The following is a 22,058-nucleotide window of genomic DNA, read 5'->3' on the forward strand; positions in this document are numbered from 1 at the left end:
CGCCTAGGGCGCTAAAAACACTAGCGCCAGTCCTGACAGATCCTCTTTGTACACAAGTCTGGACAAAAGTGCAGATTACATGAAGTGTGGTGGGCATGGGCATGCTCTCTGAGTCACATGGAATATCTTGGCTCCAGTGTCCTACTGTCCTGGGATGCAAGCAATGCCCCTTGAATCAGCACGCGACTTGTGCGTGTTAGTAAGGAGAATGAGATCAGCTGTGCAGAGCTGAGAACAGAATTGTGCTCTGGAGCTGTACTTGGGGGAAACATTACGAGGTCTGGACTTCTAATGTGCTAATCCCTCAAGAATGCTCCCAGTTACCTTGTCACCAAGTTTGTTACTCAACGCTAAAGTGCAACGGGGATTATCGGACAGGTTCACTGAAACCAGCTAGCACATGAAGGGCAGCTGAATTCCAAATAGTTCCACTTTAGTAAAAGTTCCTTTCCCTCTTGGCAGTGGAAGTAAATAACACATTCCTGCCATTTAAAATGCAGAGTAAGACAACACTTGACCGACCTAGTATATGAGATTCATCCCTCACTGGCAGCATTTTGATCATTGGTCCAGGTCTTTGACTAGCTCGTTGATCAAATGGTTTGATAACATATAGTGGGCATGTTGGTTGGGATGCTGGAGCGAAAGCTTTTGCCCACTGTGACCCGACGAAGATCTCTGTTTAGCTCAAAAGTTGGTCTCTTTCACCAACAGAAGTTGGTCCAATAAAAGATATTCCCTCATCCACCTTGTTTCTCTGATTTAGGGAGACATTTTCAAAAATCAACAGGAATTGAGCTCCTAAATCCCTTAGATGCTTTTGCACATTTCCCCCTTACTATTTAATACTTTCAGTTCAACTATATTTTGTGCGGTTCCCTCCACGGGTTCATGTGTCAGATCCAATTATCAGAAGGACAAGATGCCGTGGTGATGAGTGCAGTATTAATACCTACCTATATCCAATCAGATAGTGTGGAGTTAATAGTATGCCAAGAACAAACTGAATTACGGCAGGAATTGCCTCTATACATAGTTTTAGTCTTCTGCGCATACCCTAAGATGGACGCTTCTGCAGGAAACATTGCAGGGAAAAGCGGAGCTACTACATGCAAAGTCTTTGCAGGGTGATGGTTTCAGGGGAAATATGACAGCATGAAGTGTTTGATTGCAGGGTAGCTGGAAATCTGGTTTTGGGTGCCAAAACGGCTTCCTTGGTTGTGACAGCAGCTTTCCTTGCCCACTGTAGGAGATGGCAAATGCACATGACATCAGCTCAACTGTTTTAGATTTTAAAATAACTGTGTAGCCATAGGCCAAAGCAAGCTGGGCTTGAGTCTCCTTGAGGGCTGCTATGTAGCTCCAGCTCTGTTTTCTCGTGCGGTCATCCTGTCAGCTCACACATGCTAAGCAGGGTTGGACAGGCTGAGGAGGAGGATGGAATCCTGCCAAGGAAAACCTAGATGATGCTGGAAAGAGAGTTGGTAATTCAATAGGCAGGTGCTTTCCCCTCTGGGTCAGTTCCAAACCAATGCCCCGGCATGTGGCTGGGGGCTACTGTACTGTCGAATGTGGTGTCTGAAAAGCCCCAGCTTCCTGTGGGCTTCTCAAAGATCCAGGGGCACTTTGTGTCAGGACAGAGGTGTTAGCCCCAGGGGGCTGGTCAAAGTCCAACCCTGAACATTTCACTCCGCCACCTGAACTCCCTCTGTAATTTCAGTCAGATCCAATGTTCTTTGCACTGTGTCCTGTTCTGTTGAATGGTGGCAAGGTAATTCCTGCACATCATTTGGATATCAGCTGGGAAAGCCCTGTGGAGGGCTGAGGAGGAGGTTGTCTTCTACACATTTTGTATTGCTCATTGTTCTTCTCAAATAGACCTTGCCAGCATCTGTCCCTCCAGATAGCCGGAGCACTGAAGTATTGTTTTAGGCATTTCTTTCTCACTAACTAGTCAGTTACTATAGGGCTGGCACCAGCACTGTGCAAATCCTCCAACAAGGTAATAAAAAGCCATTTATACATTCAAGTCTGTTCCTCACTGTGGGGGCAAAATTCCTCCCTTCTGTCTCACGCATACAGAATTTCGCCCTGGATGTTTTGAAAATGCTCATTTCTATAGACATTATTTTGTCTATCCAGATCTGTGCCTGGTACTGTCCCTTCAGGCCCCAGCTACCACATGCTGGGGCATTGGTTCAGAATGGACTCAAAGGGGAAAGCACCCAACACGCTCTCCTCTTGGAGGGATCCCATCCACATCCTCACACAGTCCAGCCCTGGGGATCCCAATGCTGACAATCTCCTGACCTTAGCTACCAGTAAAGAGAAACCGGACTCTTTTAAAAGAGAGCTTTTGATAAATCCTTGCTCTGATATCATCACCATGAGCACAGCCTAGATCCTCAGCTGGTGTAAAATCAGTGTAACTCTACTGAAATCAATGGTGCAATAGTGATTTACTCCAGCTGAGGATCTGGCTGATTAGAAACATAGGAATTGCCCCACTTGATCAGACCCCAGATCCATGTAGTCCAGTATCCTGCCTTTGATAGTGGTCAGAACCCTTCAGGAGTAGATGTGGGATTATCTGACCCCCCACCCCCGGCATACGTCCCATCCTGCTCTCTGATTGTTAGCTTCCATCTAAATAGACTGGGTCAGGTTACAAACATTGAGGACCAAATTGAAATCCTTATGCCAAGGATAAATTTGGTCATAGAATTATAAAAACAAGACAAAGCCAGCAAATTCCTTTTGCACTAAAAATGCACGCTGATTGCTGATGTTACGGAACAAGAAGGCACCTATTAGAGCAGGCTGTGTCTAAACAGTCTTCTAGGGGAATCATCATGTTATTCTTTTCCATTTTACTACTTCTGCCTGTGTGCAGGTCACACTGAGAGCACCCAACAGCTAGTTAAGTTTCTCTCTCTCGTTTGCGCATTCCCAATGGGTGCATATTGAGGGATGCATATTCCCAGCTCTGCTTCCCACTCCATTAGAAGCAATCTGCAGTGGTTTGCAGGTGCATGTTTGCAGTTACCCGTTGCTACAAATGTGTCTGTACAATTTGCCTCCACCCCCAACAACAACAAAAAACCCTTGCATATTAGGTGCTTTCAAACAGAGCACTGGCCACAGACAAGAAGTGAAAGCTAGCATACCGATCTAAGGCAAGGCATGTGTATACTGTCATGGAAAATAGTCCTGTAAAAGAATCACATGCAAAAGGCAAAGAGCTTTATTTACAAATAGAAATGCCCACCCCTTCCTCGTGAGTGTTGAATGTGAGCCAGGAATAAGCAGGAATGACCTTTCCCATTTGGACAGGAGATGAAAGTCAATGCAGACAAACCTTTTCTATAGCACTGTGCAAATACTGGCTATTATCGATGATGGAGCAGCAGCATTTGATAAAAAGAGGGATTTTTTTTTTAATGTCACTGATTTAAAAAGAACTGGCTGGTAATAGAGCAATGCGATAAACTGGAGTCTGTGGTCCTGAGAATTCAGATGAAATGCTGAAACTTTATTGCCAGTCAAAAGCGAAAGCACTCAGCTTATGCACCACTTAAGTCCAGATAGTCTGCTGTTGTAAATCAGGATTGTTCCATTGAAGTCAGTGGAGTTATGCCAATGTATATCACCTGAGGATATGGCCCAGGGGGCTTACCGGGATCTTAAGTGGTGCACAGGCCTGGAGCTGGCCCTCTGCACAGGCATAAATTTCCCTCTAGAAAAGTATTTAGGTCTTGCTTTTTATTTTCTAGAATTATGTTGTCTGGGCTCCAAAATCTTACTTTTTGGTTCATGCTAAGCCCCCCAAAGTTTGATGCATCTCAGAACCTCTTCCCTCTGCAGAGACAATTAGAGATCTTCTTAGAACAGGGCCTCTGTTGGGCTGAGTGCACCGTCGCAGCAGATCCACCGAGCCATAAGGAACCCAGAGGTGAAAGACAATTTAAAGAAAGAGGGAAGCTAGAAGCCATCCATTCAACTACTGTCAAGTGGATTCTCCATGTTCGTAGGCTATTCACTGTTATTTAATGGGCAACTGCTGAGAAATGGGCTCAGCTTCTGTCATGCATAGATTCAGCTTGCACAGGGTGGAGAGAATTATGTTTCTAAGGGTTTTTCATCCGCCTTAGACACCTTTAAACTCTCCCCAGAGGCTACCAGACGTCTCCCTAGAGGGACACCAGGTTCCTGTGTTTCATAAATCAAAACCAACGGCAAAGTGGCTGTGGGGACTGAAACACACAAAGGCAGCCTTTCAAGGGAGTGCCACAGAGCTAACGTAGCAGCTGCACTGGCTCCAGACAGCAGATGCCGGCTCACTCGATCTGGGAACTTATGTTTAAGGACATAATGCAGGATAGGAGTTCATGATTAGTTTTCCTGGAGGTCAGGGGGAGCCTTCTTCATGTCCTGTGGCACATTTCTGAAAATACCTTACCCCTAAGCCCCTCCTCCCTGCCAAGAACTTCAGAGGTCAGATTTGTTGCTGATATAAATTGAAGCAGTTCCATAGAGTCATAAATCTGTAGGCCAGAAGGGACCGTTGTGGTCATCCAGTCCAACCTGTACAACACAGGCCATAAGATTTCTCCTAGTCATTCCTGCTGTAGGCCCAATAATTTATGGTTGCACTAGAACACGTCTCATATAAAGACACCCAACAATTTCAAATGATGGAGAGCCTACCACATCCCTCGGTAAGTTGCTCCAATGGTCAATTGCCTTCAGTGCAAAAACTCTACACCAGTAACTTCCATGGATCCATCTCAGTTTATACCAGCAGAGAATCTGGCCCCAGATCTAAGGAGAAAGAATCTTAAGCAGCTTTCCCTGTGTGCTAGAGAAGCTACTGGCCTTTCTGAGAACAGACAGCTACATTATATTGCTGGAAGAAGCTCTTTGTCTCAACATTATTTTGGAGAACTTTATGGGTCTTCCAATACTTCCCCCCGATGATCATCAGTCAGACCATGTAGATGATTATTTTCCCATTAGGCTTTATGTATGAACAGCTACTAAGGTCCTCAAGGGTTCTGAATAAATGACTGGGTCAAAATCGAAAATGTAGAGCATGCACAAATTTACTCCGTACTTCGGGGAGGAATACAGAGAGAGGAAGAATGTGTTTCTTGATAGAGGACAAGAGAGTAACTAGACATTTGGAATCCCTCAGTGTTCCCCAAGCTGTCTGAATCCATTTTATTTGGTTTGCTTAAGAGACGAGTCAAACTGAGAACTATTTGCCTGAACCCCTGAACCTAGGTGCTTTGGATAAAAGGGAATCCTTGGCGTTGACCCATTGTTAGTTTGCTTCACTAAGAAGACATTGAGGCTGAAATGTTTGCAAAGTGTGTTTCAAATAGTCAGCAGGGAGGTGCTCTAGATGTTCAGGATATTATCTTTATTATAGAATGGTATGCCATTTCCACTGACGGCTGTAACATTTAAGACTAAAAGGCAGATTTTCAAAAGGCATCCAAATCCCATTGATTTTCAATGTGAGTTGGGTACTTATCTACCATTTGTGCCCTCCCCGCCGAACCTAGTTTTTCTTGACATCATCCCATGTAGAAGTTGCAAAGCAGCTACATTCACAAGCTTCAGGAGAAGGTGCTCAGAGTCTGCCCCAGTGCTCTATGTCACTTTGTTTTAAAGTCCCAGATTCACAAGGCTCCTGCTATGAACGGAGCTGAGAAAATATAACGAAAGGCACCAATTAATCTCCACAATGTCCGAATGTGCTCTCCTAGGCTAGAGGAACAAACATTCCAGGAGGTGTTCATTGGTTCAGAAACAGCTGTGGGACAGTGAATGGCTTGTTTGCTGAACTCAGCGTTAGGGTGCTCTGCCTCCCTGCAGGTCCCCTGGACATTTGGGGATTGCAGTATTTCTAGCGAGGAGCAAGGACCAGGAGGGCTACTCAGCTGCTTGGGTGAATAGCCCAAATCAAGTTACATCAGGCTGGATTCTCTGTTACAAAAGAGGGGGCTAGTTGCAGCTCCCTGATGAAGAGCTGCCCTGCCCTAGTGCAAGTTCGAGCTGCAGCCCCACAGGGACCATACTCCAAAGGAGCATTGGGGGCAATGGAGCTCTGCTCTGCCACGCCCTTGACACTCCCCCTGGTGGAGGAGGGGTAGCGGGAGATGCTTACCCTGCACAGAGTGGACTTAGCAGGTTGGGGAATGTGGCCTATGTTTTCACTCCTCCTTTCCCGTTGGAGTAAGTGGGAATTAGTGCATCCCTATGTACTGCCCCAAAACAGGGCACTAATTAGGGGAAACAAAGCCACTGGGGCTCTCATGCGCAATGCTTATTGGAAAACGTTTTGAGACTCAAAGCTTTGTTAGATCCCCGCACCAGGTAGGATTTTCCTCATGAGCCTTGGGCAGCGACATTTCAAGACAGAGGTTGAGCAGTGAGTATCCAAGCAGGCTTCATCCTATGTAGTTCAGCAGCAGCAGGAGAGGATGGAATATATGAAACATAGATGGACCCACAGCAGGTCTGAACCACCTCACCCCTCCCAAACACTAGATCCACTCCAGACCTGGAACTTTGCTGATCAGGCCCATTTTGAGCAGGAGACCCCACGTGAAAACTATCTAGTCTCACTGGCTCACAATAGCAGGAGCAATAAGGGAAGAGAAGAATAATTCAAATGAAAAAGATATACGGGAAGGGGATAAAATTCCAAATGAAAGAATCTGCAGGGTAGAGAGGCGACTCTGGATTGTAGGGCTAGACCAGCTTACATCAGGGCTGGGCGCTCAGAAGGGGGCACTGCAATGGGACGGCTACTGGCGGTGTCTAGGGTAGTGCTGGCAGAGACTCAGCTGTGTAATGCTAATTCTGGTGTTGCAACCAGGGTGGGAGAAATGAATGCAACCACATAAGTACAGACAGTGTTAGTGGGGATGCACCAATTGGGCCAAACCACTTGAAAAACTGATCAGAATCCGTGAAGTGCCTATTCTTGCACCTCCCAGTTCGTGGGTTGATTTAAAGTGGTGTTGACGTCAAAGGAGCTACCCCAGCATGCACTAGCTGAGGTTCTGGCCCCACCCTTTGAGAAATGAGCCTTTGAGCTTTGTAACCTGAGTAAGGAAGAATCCATTCTCCCCATGCACTGACACTAACAGCTCTACTAGATGACCACTGCGAGCCCTACTCTGCTCCCAGAAGTAAAAGGGACTGTAAGTGGGAGTTAAAGGGCATTGAGGGGATGCGAGGGGCAAATTCAGACCCGGTGCAACTGAGTGCAATGCCAATGAAGTCATTGGCCAGAATATCTTATTTATACTAGGGTGAATCCACCGTTACTCCATGGAAGTCAATGGAGTTACACCAGTCTAGCTGGCAGCAAAGTTTGGCCCCTTGTAATATAAAGCCATTACCACCAGCAGTCTGACATGAGTTGGTGCTGTCTCTCCAGCCCATGTCCATGTCACAAAAAGCACCTGCCACAGGGACGTCTTCTTGAGCAGCCCCAGCAAAGCATGAACCCAGGGGGGTCTGAATTCAGGGGAGTTGCACCAGAGCTTTACCAGGGTTGATTTGGCCATAGCGCCGGTGGCATGCTCGATAACTGAACAGTATATATCGTAAATAACACCAGCAGCATTCTGCTGTGTCCAAATGCTTCATGTGCTGTTCTTTCCCTGTTTTTCCTGTAGATCCCTTACCTTCTTGTGAACTCTTCTGTGCCAGAGACGAGGCCTCGAATGTTCCCGGTGTTCTTTGGCGAAAGCATTGAGGTCAACCCTGAACCTGTGCAGGAAATTAGGTACATATGGAGGAGTTTCTTCCCTCCCCCGGTACATTTTCTTCTGCAAAAGATTAATGGTGTTTATCAATGGGTGTCACGGTTATTTCGCTGGAGGTGAAGGGGAGGAGGAAGTGGGAGATTAATTCCTGAACTAAAAAGAAACTGACGGGGTGGTGGAAGTGAGGGTGGTTCCGGGGTTGGTAATAGGAGATAGAGGTCTTCATTTCCAGATTATATCAAATCCAGCGCAGGCTGGGATAGAAAACTATTACCATCTGGAATGCTGTTTGGTGGCCAATGCGGAATGAGCTGGTGGTCTCCATAACTGGCGTCCATTTTTAATTGGTGCTTGCAGCGGAGAGGCCAAGGTTAGATCCATCTCCATAGGGCAGTCTATCCTCTGCCCCTAAGGGCAGTCCTTCTAGCCTGTGACAGAGGCCTGCTGACATTCAATGCTGGGAGGCTGGTGCTTTGCTTTGCTGCCTACACAGTATCTCTTCTTACAATCTGGGTCCCTTCTTGCCAGCCTGGAATTCACTTTAAAAACACCAACATGCATTTTCAGTATGGTTACTCACCCAGCTTGTGGTAATAATTAGAGGGAGGGGGAGGTTGTGAATGCAACTCCTGCAACCCACACAAAGACCGTCCTGGGAACGTACCTGGATAAATCTGTGGTTATCCAGGAACAGCTGGCAGGCATGTTTTTATGACGATTACACAGGAGTCTTGTTTTATGTGCACCAAGCGACTTGCTTGCTTACACACCTAGCTGTGCAAAATACATTAAGGCAGATCATGTTACGTGTGCCACATAATCCTCCAGGCTCCTTCCAGGGTGGTGGTAATTGACATGGACACACCCAGCTTTTAAATCTTTTTTCACAGAGCTGCAAATTCCTTACCTGCTGATTGCAGTTGAAAGGTTTGGAGCAGTAAAACGCATGAAAATCCCAGAGCTTTACTAAAACCAAATTTTTTATCATCATCTGTATAACTGTAGCACCTAGGAACCCATCATGGATGAGGACCCCATGCTGCTAGATGTTGTACGGACACAGAACAAACAAAAGACAGTCTCCGTCCCAAAGAGCATACAGTTTAAGGATATTTACCTTGCACGGTTACTGGCTTGTGCACATGAGCCAACAGAGAAGGTTAGGTGCACAATGGACTATAGACAGAGAAACCAACAAGGAGGCTCCACAGTTCTACACTGTTTTGTCTTTGAGTGCAGTTACGTAACAACAGCAACAAAAAATCTACATTTGTAAGTTGCACTTTCAGGACAAAGGGATTGCACTACAGTAAATAATGCATTAATTAAATTTGTGGCTCAACTCTTTGGGGGAGAATAGTATGTCTTCTCCTCTGTTTTACCTGCATTCTGCCATATATTTCAGGGGATTTGTCCAGGGGATTTGTCCTGCTTTGAGCAAGGGGTTGGACTAGATGACCTCCTGAGGTCCCTTCCAACCTTGATATTCTATGATTCTATGATAGAAGAGCCATTGTTAATTATCTTGGTGTCTATTTTTTATCCTCATCTTAATGGGGGCCGAGCCCCACAATGCTCATTTTGTGTAGGCAGAACTTGCAGTTTCTCCCTGTTTGGGTTGGGATCTTCTAGGGCTGTCACGCGATTAAAAAATTAATCTTGATTAATCGCACTGTTAATAATAGAATACCATATATTTAAATATTTTTGGGTGTTTTTTACATTTTCAAATATATTGATTTCAGTTACAACACAGAATACAAAGAGTACAGTGCTCACTTTATATTTTTATTACAAATATTTGCACTGTAAAAAACAAAAGAAATAGTATTTTTAATTCACCTCTTACAAGTACTGTAGTGCAATCTCTTTATCGTGAAAGTGCAACTTACAAATGTAGAATTATGTACAAAAAAATAACTGCACTAAAAAATAAAACAATGTAAAACTTTAGAACCTACAAGTCCACACAGTCCTATTTCTTGTTCAGCCAGTCACACTAACAAGTTTGTTTATATTTTCAGGAGATAATGCTGCCCGCTTCCTGTTCACAATGTCATCTGAAAGTGAGAACAGCTGTTCTCATGGCACTGTTGTAGCCGGTGTTGCAAGATATTACATGCCAGATGTACTAAAGATTCATATGTCCTTTCATGCTTCAACCACCATTCCAGAGGACATGTGTCCTTGCTGATGATGGGTTCTGCTCAATAGCAATCCAGAGCAGTGTGGTCCAACACACGTTCATTTTCATCATCTGAGTCAGATGCCATCCGCAGAAGGTTGATTTTCTTTTTTGGTGGTTCAGTTTCTGTAGTTTCTGCATTGAAGTGTTGCTCTATTAAGAGTTCTGAAAGCATGCTTCACACCTCATCCCTCTCAGATTTTGTAAGGCACTTCAGATTCTTAAACCTTGGTTCGAGTGCTGTAGCTATCTTTAGAAATATCAACTTTGTTATCTTCTTTGCGTTTTGTCAAATCTGCAGGAAAAGTGTTCTTAAAATGAACAACATGTGCTGAGTCGTCATCCAAGACTATTATAACACGAAATATATGGCAGAATATGGGTAAAATAGAGCCAGAGACATACAATTCTCCCCCAGGGAGTTCAGTCACAAATTTAATTACAGTAACTCATTCTTTTAATGAGCGTCATCAGCGTGGAAGCATGTCCTCAGGAACGGTGGCCGAAGCATGCGAGGGTATACAAATGTTTAGCATATCTGGCACATAAATATCTTGCAATGCTGGCTCCAAAAGTCCCATGTGAATGCCTGTTCTCACTTTCAGGTGATATTGTAAAGAAGAAGCTGGCAGTATTCGTTCCCGTAAATGTACACAAACTTATTTGTCTTAGCAATTGGCTGAATGAGAAGTAGGACTGAGCAGACTTGTAGGCTCTAAAGTTTTGCATTGTTTTGTTTTTGAGTGCAGTTATGTAACAAAAGAAATCTACATTTGTAAGTTGCACTTCCACGATAAAGAGATTGCACAACAGTATGTGTATGAGGTGAATTGAAAAATACTGTTTCTTTTGTTTATTATTTTTACAGTGCAAATATTTGAAATCAAAAGTAATAATATAAAGTGAGCACTGTACACTTTGTATTTTGTGTTGTAATTGAAATCAATATATTTGAAAATGTAGAAAAACATCCACAAATATTTAATACATTTCTATTGGTATTCTATTGTTTAACAATGCAATGAAAACTGTGATTAATGGTGATTAACTTTTTTAATCACAATTAGATATTTTGAGTTAATCACGTGAGTTAACTGCAATTAATTGACAGCCCTAGCTTTGACCCATCACTGGCGTTTCTGTGGAACCCAAACCATCAAGCAATCTCCATCCACTCCTTCAGGCTCCTTGGTTTATGGCTAGCTCAGGATTTCCTGTACCCATTTGGCACAGCTTTTTGAGGTTGTGCTGGCTCACTTCACTCCCTTTTTCCCTATTGCAGCCTAGTTTGGGGGCAATAGCTTTGTGCTCTAGGTGACCTGCACAAGGCCCCTTTGTAAATCAAGCTGTCATTGCTCTAAGCAGGTGACCCCTTGCTCTGATATGGGAGGGATGGGCAGAAGGCGTGAAACAGCTCAATCAAGCCCCCTCTAGCTCCCTTTAATAACCATGTCCAGGGTGTTATTTTCTTGCCAAGTGAGAGCAGGAGCTGACACTGGTGCACAGCAGAGACCAGAAGGGCATCTGTCTTAGGGCCACCTAAAGGTCCTCATTAGGAGTACAGGAGCATGAAGCAGTAGAGGCAGTTTTCACCCAACAGCATGTCCATTTCCCATGCTCGCTGTGCACTATCCGTAAGGGAGGGCTGCCTCTTTCCGGCACAATGCCAGGGGAAGGTTGTGTGCTGCATGATGACAATCTGTTCCCTTATGCAGCATGATTTAAGAATCAAGGGAACCCTTTGCCAGCATGGTTGATGGCAATGCTCCAAGAGACTAGCCGCAGAAGCTCTGCCAGAGACCACTGATGTGTTTTGGGTAGAGACTAGGAAGCCAGCACACCACACTGTGGAAAAGCAGGGGTGGGCCATGGATGCACCTAAAATGTCAGGAATCCTTGACCAGGCTCATCCTTCCAGCCTCTGGCTGAACATCTGTGTCTCTCCAACTCCTCTGCCTCCCACATACAGGGCACCAGCAACAAGTGGCCAGCAGCTGTGCTCTTCACAATTGTGTCTGGGCTTGCTCTCGCTTTGGAACTCAGCTAAAAGGAATCCTGGCATAGGGCTGGGACAACCCTAAGACCCAAGGAGGGAGGAAGGAAGCAACCAAACCAGAGCTATTCTGCTGTCAGGGAAAGGGGCAGGAACCCATGTGCCTGTGCAGGGGGTCCCAATCCTCTCTATGGCAGGCAGCCAGGCTCCAGCGGGGATCCCTGTGCCCCACTGCCCATGGGGAGTTGGGATCATGGATTCACAGCTAAACAGAACTACCAGGAGGTGAGTGGGTGTAGCAACGGAGATGGCTATTGCAAACCTGTGGTTGCAACAAGGGCATTCTGCTGCTGCTCTGCACCAGAGGGTCCATCTGCCCAGCCCTCCCTAGAGCACCATTTGCTTTGGTTGGGCCAAGATCTTGGCAGAAGATAGGAGCGGGTCAGCACAGAGCCCTCCTGTCCTATTCGCTCCCTTCGCTGCCTGACCTCTCGCTGCCCTTTCCAGGTGCAACTCGGAAGTGAAATATGACTCAGAGAAACACTACAGGGATGACATCTTCTATGGACCCATCCCCACCATAACCACCTACAGTGAGACGGTCATTGCCACACCAAACTGCACCTGGAGGAACTACAAGTCACAGCTGATCTTCGAGCCCAGACAGAAGCCCCTGCGGTTCCAGAGCACAACCATCATCTTTCCCAAATGCACCAAGAACATTTACCGAACCACTCTCACCTACAGCCTGGGCTGTGCCAAGCGCTGGTTCGCGTCCAGTGTGCAGCTGGAGCTATGCGAAGAAACCAGCCCCTGCGTCATCTACAGCGAGACTCTTTCATCCGCCCAGAGGGGGCTCTGACGACCACAAGGCCGCGTCCTTCGCTAGCCTCTCCGGACAGACAGATTTGACCAGGTGCCTTCATTGATGGCGACTGGCCCTTGACTACTAGCGGCTGGGCATGCATGGTCTTAGATGCATCTGAACTGCTCCAAGAGGAGGCCCAGAGGGGATGTACTCTTTATGGATTTGGTCAGCGCAAGGCTGGCGTTTGTTGTGGGACATTTTTGATGTTCATGCTCTGGATTTTTTTTTTTTGACACATATCTATTTTAAATAGCATTTCAATGAAATCAGATAGCAAAGGCCCTAGGTTTGCAGTTACCATATGTTATAGTGCTGCTTCCCAGCTCCATGGGGCTTCTCTAGCATGTAGGTGCGACTTAGCAGTGCCTTGGAAGCCAGTCCTATCTGATAGGAGAAGACCAGCTGCAGACTCACCATCCAACCTGCACAGCTGCTATCCGCCTGCTTCTCCTAGTATTTAAACACAGAGAAGACAGTTGTTATTTTTAATTGCATAAAACATTGATCCCACTCTGAATCCCCATCTGGAGGATGGCTCCAGGATTGCATTGCAGCACCACAGTGACCTCCGATTTAGCTTTTTTTTGTCATCAAAACAGGGAAGACGGTCGATCGTGCTGACAGGGCACCAGCCTTTCCAGAATAGGCAAGTGCCAAACTCCCATTTGACACCCTTCTTCGGAGCCAGATGTTTACAAGCCAGAGTGTGCAAGGGGCTTTTAGGGGAGCCGAGAATGGAATGCTTAAGGGGACATTTGCATTCTGAGGAGGATGCAAGCCAGGGAGAATGGCAGAAAGCTTAGTTAAAAGGGATAAAACACACAGAGAACAGATCTAATTCAGGATTAACCTGATTTTATGCAAAGGCAGCTTACGACAATCAGGTTAACTAGGTGTAGGAGAATATGCTTTCAAGGGCAGTTCCTCGAGGACCAAAAGCCTTTTCTGTTATATGAGATGATAAAGACCATAGCAGGAGCAGAATTTTAAACTCCGAGTTGAAGACTGTCAACAGGACAGATGTTTCCAAAATTCAGCAGAATGAGGCCGTGGCTCATCGCCAGCCTGCTGAGTCCGGTAATAGTGCACAATAAGTAATAATTCATCCAAGGACAATGAAAAGAACTGTCTATTCCTACCCTCTGCTCCTCCCCCAAGCTAGTTAGTTCCCATGCAGCTGTAAAAACACAGAGGTGGGTAGCCTTCAGAAGGTGCCAGCGGGCCAGCACCAGTAGCCAGTTTCAAACCTGGTTGATCCCTCCCTGCCACCGACAAGCTCTCGGAGATCTGGCACTGGGTCTGATGGCGTCTGCATGTCGCCTTGTGCCTGAGACAGACCCCTGCTAGCAGAGACTGGTTTGACACCCTTTTCCCACCTCTTCTTCACAAAGAATGGATTTAGCCCCCCGGTACTTTATTTTTTTGTGAGGTGAAGCTGGAAGAGGGAAGTTGGTTGCTCTTCTTTAAATGCTCACTTTCACTTGTATCTAAACTACGAGGAAACTGTCCGCTCTAAGGCTTCAACTGGCATCAGCATTGAAAGAGAACGAGAAAAGAGAACAGTGCTCTGGCAGGCTCTGTTTTACTGCAGGACTCCATATGTGGCATCGCTGTACTGATCTGTTAACTGTTTTCATTTCCCTCTGGGGATAAACTGCAGCAAGACAAGCCCGGCTCTGGCTGGGAAAGGAATTAGGGAAATCATGCCCATAGTTATGAAAAAATGAACCCATCCAGCATCACCCACAAGGATTATTTGATGTGCCTACAAGTGGGACTTTTGTGTTGATTAGACTACAACAGGAACAATGCTAAGCAACAGTGCATCAGTAAATGACAATGCCTACGCAGAGGGGTATGAAAGCAATAGGAGATCCCAAAGCTGTTACTGCTTTCTGAATATAGGCAAACAGAGCTGGAATTGTCAATGGAGACAAAAGGAGTTAGACACCTAACTCTCACTGGATTTGTATGGGATTTGGACACCTACGGTAAAATTCTGAACAGCACCTAAGTGATTTAGGAGGCTGAGTTCCATTTTCAAAGCAGACAGACTGAGATCCGCAAAGGTATTTAGATACCTAAACTCCTAGGGGAATTATGCACGTAAATATATTTGAAGATCTGGGCCTTGGGCAATTGAACTTTTAGTCTCATTTAAAATCAGTAGACCTTAGGTGTCTACGTGCCTATGTCTCTTTGGCAAATGGAACTTAGATGCTCTTGAAAATGTTACCTGTAACTCCTGCAGGCTTTTTAGCTAAACAGCTCTGAAAGTTAATGTCTATTTGGTTCCCCCCACCCCCTTTCTTAAGTGTTTTGTTTTGTATTTGTCTTGCTGCAATTCTGCTTCAGTTATTTCAGTGTACACATGACCAGCCAAGTTACAACACCTAATAATAATAAGGAATAAGTCAGACTTCTTGCCCAGAAAGTTTGCACTCACACGAACACCCACAGCTGTTAAAAATGCCATGATAAACTAAAAACAAACAAACCCCTCCAGATATTTAAAAAAAACGGATTTGAAAAGATCAGGTTTCCTTCTATGTAAGCGGGTGAATGGACCTGCTATTGGGAATGTTCCTAGCTTTCGCTAGCCGATTCCACTGGGGTAGTGTGTAAGGATCGGAGTCCTTGCTCCCATTCCCATTCCCCTGCCTGACCTCAAGGGCTCCTCTTCAACTCTCCTGTGTGGCAAAGCCCTCGTAACCCCGAGAAGGCTGGATCCAGGACTCCAGGGGGACTCGACCCCCTATCTTGTGGTGGTCGCTTAGGACAGGGGATAAGGTGGCCTCACTCCGGGGTGCTCTCTCCACTCTGGACCCTTTGCCCAGCCACTGATCATTGCAGATGGTTCAAAACAAATACAGTTTATTAAACAGCAACCAGTTAAAACATAAGGACAAAATGGGAAAGGCCAAAGGAAGAGACGTCTCTGTGGGCACAGGGGGACCCCAGACAGCATCTCTGGAATGTCAGGGCAGTTCACAGCCTGCTCCTCACACGGCCCAGGCCCTGGCTGTGCTGCAGAGACGCTGCGGGTCGGACACTTGCTCTGGCGGTGGCCACACGGCCGCAGGCTCTAGGTGGCCGGGCTCTTCTTCCCAGCGTCGCCCCTCGTCGGGGTTACGATCCCCTCCCTGCAAAGCCTCTTGGCCGGGGGCGTCTCCCTGCGCTGGGCCGCTGCCCCGATCCCCCCCGCTCTCCCCTGCTGCTCACCGCACCCGGCTCCGGCTCCAGTCCCACTCTGCCTCCAGCGCAGCTCCCTGGGCTGCCCCTCCTCTGGTTCGCTCCGGCCGGCGCGGTCCTGCTCCCCGGCTCCGCTCCGCCTCCTGCTCTCCCCTTAGCTCAGCCCCGCGCTGGCCCAGGCAGCTCCCCTCACACGGAGGACGGGACTCCTGGCCTCTCCCATTGCCCCCAGGGAGTGTCAGTCTCATCGGCCCTTCCCCCTTCTATTGGTACTGGGAGATGGCCGGCCAAAAAACCCCACTGAGTTTCAGTACGGGGCCAACAGCCCCCTTACGTTCTGTTCCCAAAGCCACGGGGAAAGGCGATTCATTTGTGTCACCAGAACTCTTTCCTTTCTGAACCAGGGCCATTCTTGGGGGGTGGGTTTGTTTTAAAGAAGCATATTTTTTATTCAGACACTAACTTGGAGTCTTAATGTATCTCTGAAGTGTTGATTGCAGTGACACCGCTAGCACTGAAAGCTGTGCACTTGCTCTGTCCAGCACATTGACTTCAGGCATAAAGGAGCATAGTATTTGCCCCAAACTATCCAGCTTCAAATGTGTGTGTGTGGGGGGGTGTCCTACCATAACTCACTTAGGGTATGTCTTCATGGGACAGTTAACTCGGGTGATTGGCATCCAGGTCTGAGTTGTCTGCAAAGCCACACAAGATACTGGGGCCTCGCATTTTCCCATGTGCGTCAGTAGACTTCAAGGGGCATAGCCTATGGTCCTTTGTGCAGTGGTCAACTGCACCACTCTGTAATCCCTTCCCAGTGACTTGTGGGAGAACTTGTCTGTCCTTCCAGGTGCATGGAGGGGAATTTTAGGATGGTGTGGAGGACTACTGGCACACAAGTGATTTAGCCTGTGTCATCACTGCAAAGTGGGTGGATTACCAGCTCGAGCGAAAGCAGCCACTGAGTGCTAACCCAGCTCCACAGCACCACCAGACTCGGGTGGGGGGGAGGGTTGTGTTTGTGGACGGGATGGGTGTTAGAGCCAATGTCTGAGCAAGAGCCCAAATTACCTCTGCAGTGAAGACAGACCTTAGGCTGTTCAGGGCTCTCTCTCCAAAGAGTGGACAGAGTGGTAAATTGAGGCTCCAGTCTCCATGAGCTGAAGGGGAACCCTAAGGTCCTTGAACCTGTATTCCTGCTCTCGGATTGGAACTTAATCCCCCCCACACACTCTAAAATTAGAAGAGCCCATCCCAAGGTTGCACATTTTTGGACAATCTGGACCTGATTTCCCCTTGATTAGTCCTTTAGACTGCCAACAGGGTGACTTACAAGCCGCAGTTCAGTCTTACCTGTTAAATTCCCTGCTCTTGTTGGTCGCAAGGGGCAGGCCAGAGTCAGAAGGCAAACTAAATGGCAGTCCCTTGCCAGGCTGGCTCCGCATTGACGTAGTCTTGTCTTCAGGAATCCCGCCGACTATTTGTTGTGCCCTTGCCACAGTGACGCCTGTAGCTGAGCCAAGGCAGCAGGTCACTTGTGCTGCTCTCCCTCATCGCAGCATGCTGGGCAGACACCACTTCGCTGCCTAGGGAGCCTGTTCTTCCTGCTTTTGTTTTATGAATGCCAACTGCTGCAAAAAATCTGGTTGGCAAATGAAATCCAGGGGCAGACACCTGACTCGCTGTCCGTCCTTTGGCCCCATTCCCCTGATACTCTCTGCTTAAGTCAAAGCTTCCTCGGCAGCCTGTGACTGGCTCTTGGGAGGCTGCCCAAGGTGAGAGTAAAGGTACAAAGCACCTTTCCCACCCCCACTGTGCAGAGTCCCAGTCCTTGTGCCCCCAGGACATATGCTCCCCCAAAGGGGGCAGAGAGCACTGCAGGCTGGCTAATTGCAGAGGTGAATACACACTGCACTGTCTTAATGGGTGGGTCAGTGTGAGCTGTGTTCTCCTGGTGTTCCCGCTAGGGTGGTGTGACTCTGCACTATGCCTGCCACTGCCCAGAAGGCACAACCCAGCCCTTACTCACCATATCTTTTCCACCCCTTGCCCTCTCAGAACAGCTCCACTCCAAGCTGAGGCGAGCTCCCACCAGGCATAAGCATGGTCACTGTGCGAAGGTTCTGCTGGCTCCCAGCAGTCGCCAGGGGCAGACGTAAAACACGTTGGTTTGGAGTGCGATTGTCTTTGTACTTCCAAACGAATCCACCCCCAGTTCTGGGCTTTGCTTGCTGTGCAGACACTTAAATGCGGTTTCAGACTAGAAAACATACTTGAAAGAAACGTCCAATTGTGCCATTCTCGGCTCTGGGGGAGCAAAAGGGGTTTTTTTTGGCTTGTTTTGCCTTAAAAAGAAAAAAAATAGAGTCACAGATGTGGTTTCTTAAGAGGCAAACGGTCGAAAAAGCAGCAGTCGCTCAAATCCTGAACATGGCTCAGCTTCAGTGGCTGCAGAACAGTTTGCACTGATCAGGCCTCTGGAGAGCTGCAAGGTATTTCGCTTGTTAGGAGACCAAAAAAGCACAGGAGGTTATTGAATGTCCTAGAGAGCAATGAAATCAGTGTCACTGGGTGCCAGCAGGACTGAAAGGGAAAACATACAATCGGACCTGTATCATTAGAGCTGAGATGTCCTGAATAATAATCTTACAGAGGAACATGAATGGATCTAAACCAGGGACTTGGAACTATAATACAGCATAATACAATATAGTTGTAGGGTTTTTCAAATACCTTCTAACATTTTCTGAGCGATCTGGACTGGGATTATGTCTGTGCAAATCTATAATAGATCGGGCCCTGTAGTCTATAACAGCTCCAATTGCCATCATTTATCTGTCCTTGTTTTCGGTCAGGGATGCCCAAAATACAATTTGTGGGGTAACTTGGTTCATTCCCGATGCAGCCCAGCACTGCAGTACAAATACCCAGCCAGGTAATTCAGTATACTAATGACCCTAGCTAGCCATTTGTATGTGCAGTTACATGCAATCACAGCGATTAGTCTCCTAGATGAAGTGCATGATTGCACAGGTAGCTGGTTTGAAAAGCTGGTTAGTCGCTGGAGGTTTACAATCAGCTGACAAGCAATGGGGCGAAGAATCAGCGGAATAAGGTGTGCAATGCATTGGCAAGAGGAAACACTTCTGCAGATGGAACCCACTGGCTCACGCTAAGCAGGGATTATACCCAACAGGTCTGATCTCCCCTTGTTCCCCCAGCTGGGACAAGGTTCTGGGGGCTCCCTGCAGGACTGGGCCCTTACAGCACCAGGCTTTTATTTAACTTGTCTGAGGGCTCTAGCCAACTCCCCGTGAAATCAGCCAAAAGACTCCTACTGAGCTCGGTGGCAGTCATATCAGACCCTGTTGCAGCCACATTTATTGTTTGCTAGTTTAATGCTCTCTCTCAAAGCAACGTCATCAATTACAGCCTAGATTTCCTTGACATCGCCTCTCATTCAGTGTGGTCTTGTACCCATGTCAGTTTCCTGTAACGTAGTTGCAACAAGATGGGTCAGTTTTCTTTTGTTTTAACTCTGTCCCTTTGGGAATTCATACACAAATACATCCCAGATACTAGGAGAACCTTCGCTGACTTCACTGGGCTTTTGGTTTGATGCTGTATCACTGCGTGAATCACCCATGTGCTTGTGATAGTCAGAAGCAGCCATGTCTTGCCTTCTTCCTACACAATGCTTTTTACCCACTCACTAGCCATATCCCTGTGGCCCATCTACATGCTGCCAATAGTCAGAAGTGCTGCAAACAAAGCTCCTTTTTTGGTTTGGAGAACAATAATAGTTACATCTCACTTGAACGCCATAAATTGGACTCTAGGTTTGCTATGTCAATAAGAAAGGGCTGATTTTTTTCCAATTAATTTCTGCCAGCAGCAAATAAATGCCTTATTTGTAGCGTTTTGTGCATTTAAAGGGGCTGTTTAGTTTTACAGAGCTCTCTCTTTTTTTAAGGGATATAATTAATTTTAAACAACAGTTCTTTATACATTTATTTTTCCAGAGTTACAGGCTGTTAATCTACAATGAGTAAATATAGCTTTGAAAAGGTGTATTTCCTGAGCAGTTACTTACCAATGTCACCCAAGCTCTTGAGCTTTTATGACCTGGTTGTTTTCCATCATGCCATGAGCTCAATGGATAGAGTTGGTCAAGATCTTTCTTTTAATACTTTCCTAATCGCAGTGAAAATTTGCTTTTTTTAAAAAACCAGAAACTTCTGCAAAAAACTCCTTTTTTTTTCAAAATGTTCTGCTTAGCCATTCCAACCAGAAATTTGGAAATGTCAGTATTTTTTACCTTTTGAGGTGGTTGTTTCTCTATACCATTTTGTCACAGAATGTAATAGAATCAATTATGCCCAGAGTTTCTTTGTTCTTTGTTTTTCATAATTCCTTTGTAACATTTTGAAAGAGAGTGAGAGAAAGAAAGACAGACAGACAGACAGACTCTGGGCATCACTTATTTTATTGCATTCAGTGACAAAAAGAGAAACCCTCCCAAAACAAAATACTGACATTTCTACATCTTTCAGTTCAAGATTTTGACATTTTCCAAAACAAAATTTGCAAAAAGAAAATTTAAAAAATTCAGAACACAAATTACTTTGGAAGTTGTTTTGAAAGGGTTATTCCTTTCTTTGACCAGCTCAACACAGAAGCTCTCCTCAAGGTGAAATAGACACGGATTCATGTCCAAGGCCCATGATTTCCAAACTTGTGAAAAAAGGGATAGTTTTTGACAGCAGCATTTCAGTGAGCAGCCATGGCAGGCATGTGTATGTTACTTATTATTTATGTTGACTGTATCTTGCCAAAAAAATTTATATATATAAAAAATTAGAAAAGGTAGCTAAAGAATGAGTCAGCAAAAATCTATGTAAAGTGAACTGAAGACTAGAGGGTATGGGAATGTGATATAAATGTTACTGAGTCTGTATGTGAACATCACAAAGTAGGATATTTTACTATTTTCATCTTTCTGGACATTCTACCTGTAGTGACACAGACACATTTTCCTTGCTTGAGGCTGAGGAACCAAAACAAAAAATAAATAAATCCCTCCTGACTTGCATCCATTCAGGCTGATTGAAAACAGTGAAGCCCCCAGATCCTGCACCTAACGCAGTTCAGTGCTGTGGCATGCCCTTGTGGAGCTGGGTACACAGTGCGGCTTTCAAGGCAATAGAAGCCTGTGGAAAGGCTCACGTTGATTTCAATAGGTTTTGGATCAGGCCGTAGGCGACTGTGGGTGGGATCTTCAAATGCTCCCAGTGTCGACCTAACTCTGCTCCCACTGAAGTCAACGAGAGCTAGACTGCAATGGTGTCCTTGGGAGCAACATTAGGGCCAGTGCTGATCACGTCTAAAAAGCCCACGCTGCTAACAGAGGAACAATTTTATTTTAAAAGTGTAGGGATACCCTTTCCTGTCTAGCCAATATGTCCATCGTCCAAACCAGCTAATGTATTCTCTCATGGGAATCCTGAACTGCAGGTGGGATTGAAAGATGTTTGATGGTTAGAGAAGTGGCTCATGCTCTTGGATGTGTTGTATTTCTGTTTTTGTAATTCTAATAATCTAAGTGCTTGTAAAGTACTTTACTGTTGTATATGTGGCGATCTGGTACTTTGTGATACCCTTTTATTTTTGTATTTTTTTTTCTCTCCACAATAATCACTTCCTGGTCAACTCATAGAAAATAATTTAAGAAAATAAAATGTATATATCTTAATAAAATGCAGAAAAGCAGAATCCTCATGTCTGGCTTTTGCTTCCTCTTCCATACACAACCACTTGCGACTCACCGCCTAGTCTTGTATTAGTACAGTCTAACCAGATGGGATACAGTGCATTTTTTGTGATGCTTCTATTGGATGTCTTCTCTCTAGTGGGTTTGGGTTAGGAAGTCCTGGTAGCATGTTGTCAATAAGACAAATATCCAAATTTTCCTTTGATTGGGAGTTTTGGGATGGGAACATGAGGGAGAAAGTAGAAAGTACATTTCAGCTTTTCCTT

At 45.9% G+C, this 22,058-nt stretch overlaps 1 protein-coding gene across 3 annotated transcripts in view; it reads left to right on the top strand.

Moving 5' to 3' along the window:
- Positions 1-21,778, top strand: part of RFLNA (refilin A) — a 34,591-nt gene extending 12,813 nt beyond the window's left edge. For all 3 annotated transcript variants that reach the window (XM_030583305.1, XM_030583304.1, XM_030583306.1), the window contains 2 exons: positions 7,695-7,804; positions 12,470-21,778. In XM_030583305.1, coding sequence (XP_030439165.1) covers positions 7,695-7,804; positions 12,470-12,824 — 465 coding nt within the window. In that variant the 3' untranslated portion in view covers positions 12,825-21,778. The remainder of the gene's footprint in view (positions 1-7,694; positions 7,805-12,469) is intronic.
- Positions 21,779-22,058: the final 280 nt, after the last annotated feature.

The sequence above is a fragment of the Gopherus evgoodei genome, chromosome 13, assembly GCF_007399415.2.
Source record: "Gopherus evgoodei ecotype Sinaloan lineage chromosome 13, rGopEvg1_v1.p, whole genome shotgun sequence".
Lineage (NCBI taxonomy): Eukaryota > Metazoa > Chordata > Testudines > Testudinidae > Gopherus > Gopherus evgoodei.